At 43.7% G+C, this 9,052-nt stretch overlaps 1 protein-coding gene across 1 annotated transcript; it reads right to left on the bottom strand.

The window, feature by feature from the left end:
• Nucleotides 1–562: 562 nt before the first annotated feature.
• On the bottom strand, nt 563–3,682 carry LOC147607341 (uncharacterized). Its single transcript, XM_086790294.1, has 2 exons — nt 3,016–3,682; nt 563–1,735 (listed from the first exon to the last, which is right to left on the bottom strand). The coding sequence occupies exons 1-2, from the start codon at nt 3,640–3,642 to the stop codon at nt 731–733; spliced, it is 1,632 nt and encodes a 543-aa protein (XP_086646420.1). The 5' UTR covers nt 3,643–3,682; the 3' UTR covers nt 563–730.
• Between the last annotated feature and the right edge of the window lie 5,370 nt (nt 3,683–9,052).

Raw genomic sequence — 9,052 nt, 5'->3', positions numbered from 1 at the left:
ATGATATTCATGACTAGAATGATGATAATGAATTCAGCAAATCACTATGAGATTAGTGGGTTGTGCTGTCAAATTGTTACTGTTAACACTTGACTCAGTAGATCAAGTTAAGGGATGACAAATTGAGAACTTGCTTAACTGAAATTCCCGTAGAGGAATGTTCAAAAGGAAATTTTTTGGTCTAATGGACCATTATCGTGTTAAAGATATGAATGATATGATTTGAATGAATTATTATTATATTCAGTGTGTTTGATCAATGTTTGTTGATATCGGTGTGCATTTCTGCTTGCATCCGATTGCTATTCTTTCATTTCAAAAGACTTGTTTAAGGTTATCCGATGTAAGCAATGCTTGCTGTTATCGTGTTTGTGGTCTATGTCTCTCTCTCTCTCTCTTCCTCTAACTAATTGTGACAAACCAACCAAGAAAATAGAACTAAGGCTTTTCAACAACGATACTTCTTTGTTTCCAATTATACTTTGGCCCGGAAGAGACTCACAGTATACCGTATGTTGAAGCTACTTGTACATATCCATAATCCCTTAGTTTAGTTGGGTGCAATACAAACAACTGTCATATTATATTATGTGGTTACATATTTTGTTAGCAAATTAATACCGTTCTTAGACATTGACTAGTATAGTCAATGTCTTAGATGGTACAACTGTGTTACATGTGATTGGCTTTTAGCAAAAGGGGGGCATAATATAATAGTATTAAAAGGTGGCTAAAATGAGGACCAAGTTGCAGGGCAGAAGGAAGCATAGACGATATCAAGCGCGTTAATGCCCCCGTCAAAGAGAAGGCCTCTAAATCCCATGAGGAATGATCCTTCAGGGCGGTTCCATTCAATATTAGTATAAGAACTGTCCCCGCCACTTATACAAGAACCATCATCGAGTGATATATCAAGCCTCCTTATCAATGTAGGAGAGGAAGTGTCATGTGGTTCTGCTCTATGGAAGCCCTTGAAGGATTTGACAGTGTGACTAGGCAGCACCACCAGCAGGGGGCTGATTTTTTCCCCATAGCAATGACTGCCATGGTGAAGGGTTTGATCTACCATGTTCCAACCAGAGTAGGTGACCTCCAAGCAGCTGACTCGGTTCCAAGTATAGCGTAGTTGTATGGCGGAGATCCTCTTGCGCTGCTGAATATATGTTCTAGGATCCTGTACATCGTCAAACGCCGCAGCACCAGCCCCTCCATTCATGGCTTGATACGTTTTCACGGTGTAGTCTAGGGATGGCGTGCCGCTGGCAAGGCACTTCAGTACTAATCGATCACCCACGATTAGCGGCTTGGTCGGATTATCTACATATGATGACACCAAGCCTCGCACCATGCTCTCGTCATTATCTGCTTGCACCTTCACACTGTTGAGCTTGTTGTCTCCGCCATAGCCCCCATAGAGACTGTACACCTTGTTAATAACATCAATATTCCCTTGTAGGTCCTTCAACTTGCTCAAGGTGTTTGAGGTTTCCCGGCTCGCTAGCATGGTGCGGTTGCGCGCAACGGGTTTGAACATACTGCCTATGCCTGGAACATGCTCATAGCCAGAAACAGTCCACTGGATGATCTTCGGAGCTGTGAGCTGCATCGACGGGAACTTTAAGGCAAAGTTTACCATCTTCTCGGGAGCTGGGAATTCGGGATTGGCTACGCCGGACATGCGCTGCACGAAATGGATGCGTCGTGTCTGAGATGAATTAAAACGCTCGATCTTGACCTGCAAAATATTCCAATATGCTGATTGGGATAAGTGTCACTACTCTGATCATATCAACACTGAAGCTCCATCCTCAAAGCATCATGCAAGTGTGTAGGGGCTCACTCTGTGAGCAACTCAGTACGGTGCCATGCAAATGTATATATAATCACCATATGTGTCATATTTGTAGCATTCAAATAATCACCAAATCGCCACGCATGCATAAGTCTTGAGCGGCTATGGCGGTGATCGCAGGACACATACTAGACAAACATAAGCTTCTGTCACTCATTCCAAGTCATATATGTGGCATTATATGTTGTGTCGCCTTATGGACCATAGGGTCTTTGTGGCCTTACGGACCACATGGTCTTGCAAAGGCATGGTTAACTCATTTCTCACTTATATTACTTGTGCAATATATACGCAACACAACACCAGTCGACCCCATAAATCCCCCTTGATCAAGGTCGGTGGTCCACCGACGGCAAAAGAGTCTACAAACCGGCCAAGGGCATATAGACACTGTTGTCCAGCACAACACTGGACTTATGGGATCATTGCCAAGTCATTTGTGAAGGTTCCAAGAGTGTGAAGCCCATTTTCCCTTCTTTTTCTCCTTGATATAGTTCAGCATGTAGAGCTTCCCAAAGGCAGGCATACGTAGCCTGCAAAAGCGGGGGGCACGGCCTACGTGCCCGCGAAGGGTTGGGGGAGGAACCGGAGACCCCCATCCCGCACCAAGATACATATATGCTGAGTCCTTTTGTAGGGCCCAATGGTTGGATTCCAGAGGGCGACCAAGGATATACAGGAGCATGCCGGATATGCTAAAAAAGTGCAAGCGAAGAAGCATATGATACACATGAAAAGTTATCAATATAATTTAAAAATATGTGCGTCACCAAGAGACGTCTAGAAAGCTCCTCCAAGGATTGGTCAATGCGCTTTGAGATGGGATAACGTCTAAAGCAACGCCACCTTCGTCAGCTTAGTGGTTCAGTGTGCTAACGTGTACAGCTTGTTGCCCCAGGCGTACAACGCCAACGCCACTTTCACCACCTTAGTGGTTCGGTGTGCTAGGCAAAGCCGTGAATTGAAATCCCCATTTTATGAGGGTTGTTGACTCTAAAAGGGAAAACAAGTTACCAACCTAGTGTGGTGGTAATTAAGGTGTTTCCCTTTGGGGGCCTTGCGGTTACCGTGTACATATATATGGGTGTGTGAGTGGATTTTCTCTCGGGCGCTTGCCCCAAAAATCGTGAAAAAAAATAAACCAACATAAAACAACAGATCACCTGCAAGGATGCATCCACGCTCACTGTAGAGAAGATTCCTGCTGCTCTCAGCTCGCCGCTCAGCCGGGACTGCTCCTCCCGCGAGTCCGAGTAGTAGGAGTACACGGCATAGTACTCACCACCAGTGATTCGGCTTGATAGGTAGCTGTCGCCATATAATTGCACAAAATCTGCCAATTGGGTATCGTCCTTTGGCGGAGAAACCTCAGGCCGCAGTCCCTGCACATTGGTCACCGTCTCCAAGCCCTGGATGTGGCGGGAGAACACAACGATGTGGGTAGTGTTGGAGGTGGTGGTCAGCTGCTGGAAGAATTGCACCTTCTCGGAGACGCTGCCAAAGCTAGAGAAGCTGACAGAGAGGGCCTGATCAATCTGGAGGGACTCGATGAGCTGCATGCTGCTGGTACAGATGTCACACTTCACAAAGCTATCGCCTCCCGAGACTTGGGTCTCCCCTTTCACTGCTGTATTCAGTCCCTCCCCAAAAACAGCATTGTAGCCCTGCATCAACGCCACCGGCGCGACGGCACGGAGCCCATTCGTGGAGCGCCGCCCCTGGCGGCAAGGCGCAAGCAGAGGAGCCGCCTTTAATTCACCTTTTTTGATCAGCAACTGCGCAGCTGCCATCCTCTCTTCTCTCTCTCTCTCTGTCTCTCTCTCCCTCTTCAACTTCTGTAGGCACTGGGCAGCGACATATATAGTGCGTCTTCCATAATGCGTCTTCCATAAGCTCGAGCATGAGCAGAATTATTCTAAACTTTCCAAAAGAAAGAAAAAATATTCTAATCCTCCATACCACGTATATCAATCAATGTGGCATCTATGACCCCTCTCTCTCTCTCTCTCTTCAACTTCTGTAGCCACGGAGCAGCGACATATATAGTGTGTCTTCCATAAGCTCGAGCATGAGCAGAATTATTCTAAACTTTCCAAAAGGAAAAAAAAAAAACAATTCTAATCCTGCATACTACCTTTGATTTACTCGTAACTACTATCAATCAATGTGACATCTATGATTTACGCATAAATCAATGTGACCTCTCTCTCTCTCTCTAGCTTATCTCTCATTTAAAGACAGCGACCTCGAGCATGAGAAGAATTATTCTAAACATTCCCAAAGGAAAAAAAATTCTAGAACCAAACTATCCATCAATATTTTGTATTATTTCTCTTCTTTTTGTGACTCCAATACACCGTTTTGTGTAAATAGTAGAGGCCATGCTTGCATGCTCTTCTCTTTGTTCATGCATCACCTTTTTCCTCTCTATGATTATTGAGCAAAAGTCAAGAGCAGTGTAGGTTTGGGTTTCCATAAGATCAAAGTTTAGGACTTGTAGATATTAGCGAATCATCAAAAGGTATAAGCTAGCATTACTTTGAATCCTTGTGATCTTTAAGAGTCGTATTCAACTCAAGATACTATTAACCACTCTGGTTAACATTATTTTTCAAGTGTTGCTACTCTTCTTCTTGTAATCTATCATTTTATAACCACGCTAAGCACCTATTGAAAAAGACATATGGGATGACCGCTAGTGTAATGTCGGTCATAGTTAGATAGATATACATAGAGCTAGGAAGCCAATTTCGGGCTCCCAATTGTAAATGGTTGTAAAAAGTGAGCTAATTTATCTAAGTCATTTTATGGAATACGAAAACGGGACCATCCCATTAGTCACAATTGAGTCTTGCTTTCTCTATCTCTCTCACTCTCTTGTGCTTGTGGTTGCATGCTTGTGTTTGTGAATGCTTGCTTGCTTGATTGTTCTATATGCATGGAGTGGATGGTATTAGCCTAGGCTTCTCTTCTCCTCTCCCCTCTTGGCGTACCATTCCCAAAAAAAAAACTCACAAATAGAAACATTATACAAGGGGTCCAACAACACGGCTATTCCACACATTCCTTCACTTACGCTTGATAAAATTGGTGCAAAATAACCCTTTATGAGACGATATAAATCTTCCTAACGTTCCCTCTCTCATAAGATCATACCCATCGGTCAAAATAGCTTGGAGACAAATGGTGTTAGTCTTTGATTACACCAGTGAGAGTGAGGATCATCCCAACACTGGACAAGTTACTCACATGACGACCTAGAGATAGGAGAACCTGAGGCTCAGTGCATGGATAGACCACCTATCATGGAGCAAGACCCAACTTCTTCTACCCATTTCCAAAGAAGCCTTACTTCACGACTTCGGAACTTTATCATGTGAAACGCACAATCAGACGAGCCATGTGCACCCTAGGGATAGAGGTATGGAAAACCAACCTAAAAGAGAGTCCTCACCACCTCTAGATCCTAGAGTGGAGATAGGGCAAAGTGAAAGTAACCAAACCCAGACTCATCCACCAGTCTAGAGAGCCATGCCTACCTCAGGAATGATTGATTCATACCAAGCCCAGAGACCAATGCTAAACCTAGGATAAGAACTAGCTCTCCAAGGGACCGAGATGTCCTACTAGAGAGAGAGGGCCTACCCAGCCCCATCACATTAGCTTGGGGAACCAATATACCAATAAAACCCACCTCGAGGAGTATATCCAATATACCATATGGAGCCATATGAGTCACAACCTAGTCCTCCCATAAGACAAAGACCCCCAATGGCCTATTATTCACCCCCTAATATTCCTGAACTAGCACTTGCTCCAGCCACCATGGCCGGGGGCTAACTCTTGAAATGTTAAAAATATCCATGGAAATAGGGAGGGGGGTTGCTATTGCTAGTATCATGCCTCTAGCACCAGCACACCACCTTGTACAGGGGCCAAGGCAGGAAGAAATAAACCAGCCAACATCTCTCCAAGCTAATCACCAAGTTTGATGGAACTGGCAATCCCATACCACACCTTGAGATGTTTAATCAAATATGCAAATCATTTGGCCATGTGGAAGATCAAGTCAAGGTGAGTGCCTTTGGCCTCACCCTAGATAACAAAGCTGGCTAATGGTTGAGGTCCTTGGAAACAGAAGATATGGACACCTTTGAAGTCTTGAAAGTGGCCTTCAAGGTTGGATACTCATGTCAAGGTTACACAATGTCAAACAAAAGGATGGCAAAACCATCTAGGACTACATCAACATGGTAAGGTATCTCCACTCTCACTGTAGTGCCAAAGACAAGTTCTCTGATGAAGGGATAATTGGGAGATTCCTTGAGGAATTTCATTAAGGTTGGATACTCACGTTAAGGAACTTGATGGAGTCCTGTTTTTAGCAGTTACCAAATGTCAGACAAAAAGATGGCAAAACCATGTGGGACTACATAAAAAGGGTAAGGTATCTCTACTCTCACTGTAATTGGGAGATTCCTTGAGGAATTTCAAGGTTGGATACTCACGTTAAGGAACTTGATGGAGTCCTATTTTTAGCAGTTACCAAATGTCAGACAAAAAGATGGCAAAACCATGTGGGACTACATAAAAAGGGTAAGGTATCTCTACTCTCACTGTAGTGCCAGAGACAAGTTCTCCTTGAAGGGCTCGATGATGTACCCTTACATAATTTGTTGTATGCTTTGGGCCATACCTCCTTTGAGCAATGCTGCAGGAGTGCTTTGGACTTTGAGAATAACTTCAAGGGAACGTGTTCCCACCGAGAACTTCACTAGGGTACATTTGTGGCTTCCTTCAAAACAATTAGCACTAAATCCGCCGAGGCAAGGAGTCCACCTTGGGACAACAAGTCAAACAACTAGCCACTACATTAATGTAGCAGATGAACCAACATTGGAGAACCAGCCAAGGCCAAGATCGAGTTGCTCAACCCCATCTCTACTCAAAGAGGGATCTAGTTTGGTGCCCAATTTGTCGTGCTGACATTCTTTACATCCATTTGATATAAAGACCAACCCTTCGCTGTAGCCATAGCTATGATAGCTCTCACAGTTGCCATTCTTGCAACTGGGCTAAATGTCTCCTCATAGTCTATGCCATAAGTCTCCCCATAGCCCTTGGCAACCAATCTTGCCTTGTACCTTCTCTCATTGAACCATCAGCATTGTGCTTGACTTTATACACCCACTTACATCCAATTGCCTTCTTTTCCTTAGGCAAAGGCACTAACTCCCATGTTGCATTTGCATCCAATGCTGCCATCTCCTCATCCATGGCATCTTCCCATTTCTTATTTCCAATTGCCTGCTCAAAGAAAGTGGACTCAACCTCCTATATTGCTTTTACCATATAAGCATAATTATGGGCTGTAAATCCATCATATCTCAACCTATCAAACAGGGTATCTGACCCTCATAGACCTACATACACCTGGATCACTGCCACGTATCCTCAAAACAACCTTGGTTCTCCTGACACCAGGAGTAACCATAGACGGAATGCCAATCTCCTCATCAAGGCTCTCCTCGGAGCCACTAGAGTCACCATCCACCTATGAGTGACCTGCCTGCTGCTGCTGTGCTGATAGATTAGGCCGCACAAAAGGTTGATCTACCTTTTCCTTCTCTTTTCATGATACATGTGTACTTACATCATTCCTCAACCTGCCTGACCATGGACTCCCTAGGTCCACTCAGCACCTATGATTGCTGCTCTATATGTTGTGCAACATTAGCACTTCTTACATCTACATCTTCTGTTGCCTTCACTACTACTGGTGCATACCAGCTACTCACCTCATCGAAGATAACATCTCTGCTTACTTTCATCTCACGACGAGTGGTAGGGTTATAGCATATATAACCTTTTTGCTCCATAGCATAACCAATAAAGATGCATTTCTCAGCCTTTAGATCCAACTTTTTTCTCACCATTAGGAACATGTACATATGCGATACACCCAAACAGTTTCAAGTGAGACACATCTGGTCTTACGCATGTAAACTTCTGTTCAGGAGTCATGCCATGAACAGTTGTAGTGAGTGTCATGTTCATAATGTACACAACAGTTGCTACTACTTCTGCCCAAAACTAATGTGGCATATTCTTTTTCGCCATCAAGGCACGTGCCACTTCTGCAATGTGCTTGCTTTTCCTTTTTGCAACATCATATTGTTGCGGAGTGTACCTACACGTAAATTGCCTCCTCTTGATTCCCTGCTTTCTCAAGAATTCACTGAACTCATTGGAGAAATATTCTCCTCCACCATTTGATCTTAGGAATTTTATTTGCATGCCTTTTTCCTTCTCGACTAAGGCTTTAAATCTGTGAAAGTGAGCTAACACCTCACTTTTCTCTTTCATGAAATAAACCCACACTTTCGTAGTGTGGTTATCAATGAATGCAACATAACAATTGTTGCAATCTTGGTCAGTCCCCATACATCTGAATGTATGACATCCAATGGTCTTCCACTGACATGCTTTTCATGTAGGAAATCATGTTTGGCTTGCTTACAAAGTTGGCATGCTTCACATACCTTATGCATACCGTCAACCTTAAACTTTGGCAAACCTACAACAATATTTTGGGATGCGCAGTATCATCACCTATTTCTACATTACCCGATTTTTCCATTTTTTTTATATATCTAAACCACTCAGCATGACTAATCATATGGTTAGAGGTGCTAGAATCCACATACCATATATCTTGAGATCATGACACATCCCCTATTATGGAACTAAGCATGTGTTGCATCACAAACAACTACTCACTTCTATCATCACCTCCATGTTTCCTAGATGATGCATAGTTACCTTGTTGCAACTTCCCACTTTTAATGTCATTGTGCTTTTTGTATAGCAGTCCTTTGCCATGTGTCCTGGTTTGCCACAGTAATAGCACTCTATGCTATTTGCATTTTGATTTCTTTTCCAACCACCTCGGCCTGTTTAGCTCCCCCGGCCTCTAGATTGGCCTCTTCCACCTGTGTATGATTGCTACTGTGAATCATTTGCCTCTTCTCAGGCTAAGAATGATTTCCTTGTCGGCCACCACCTTGGCCTGGACCACGGCCTCTAGCTTTGCCTGTACCTGAATTAGAGTAGAAGGCCTATTCTGATGTGTTCTTGCTTTGTGAAGAATAATCCTCACCTAAAGCATTTTCTTCTATGATCAGCATAGATATCAAGTCC

This window comes from Cibotium barometz, chromosome 55 (assembly GCF_041138505.1).
Source record: "Cibotium barometz isolate CiBa-2024 chromosome 55, ASM4113850v1, whole genome shotgun sequence".
Classification (NCBI taxonomy): Eukaryota; Viridiplantae; Streptophyta; class Polypodiopsida; order Cyatheales; family Cibotiaceae; genus Cibotium; species Cibotium barometz.
Note: the sequence above shows the minus strand (reverse complement) of the source record. Positions and strands in the feature narration are given on the sequence as shown.

What these genes read in the sequence shown, in the direction of transcription:
- LOC147607341 (XM_086790294.1), bottom strand. Translation starts at nt 3,642, where the DNA reads ATGGCAGCTGCGCAGTTGCTGATCAAAAAAGGTGAATTAAAGGCGGCT. An exon ending in GCGTGGATGCATCCTTGCAG is followed by an intron (nt 1,736 to 3,015) that starts GTGATCTGTTGT and finishes AATATTTTGCAG; the next exon opens with GTCAAGATCGAGCGTTTTAA.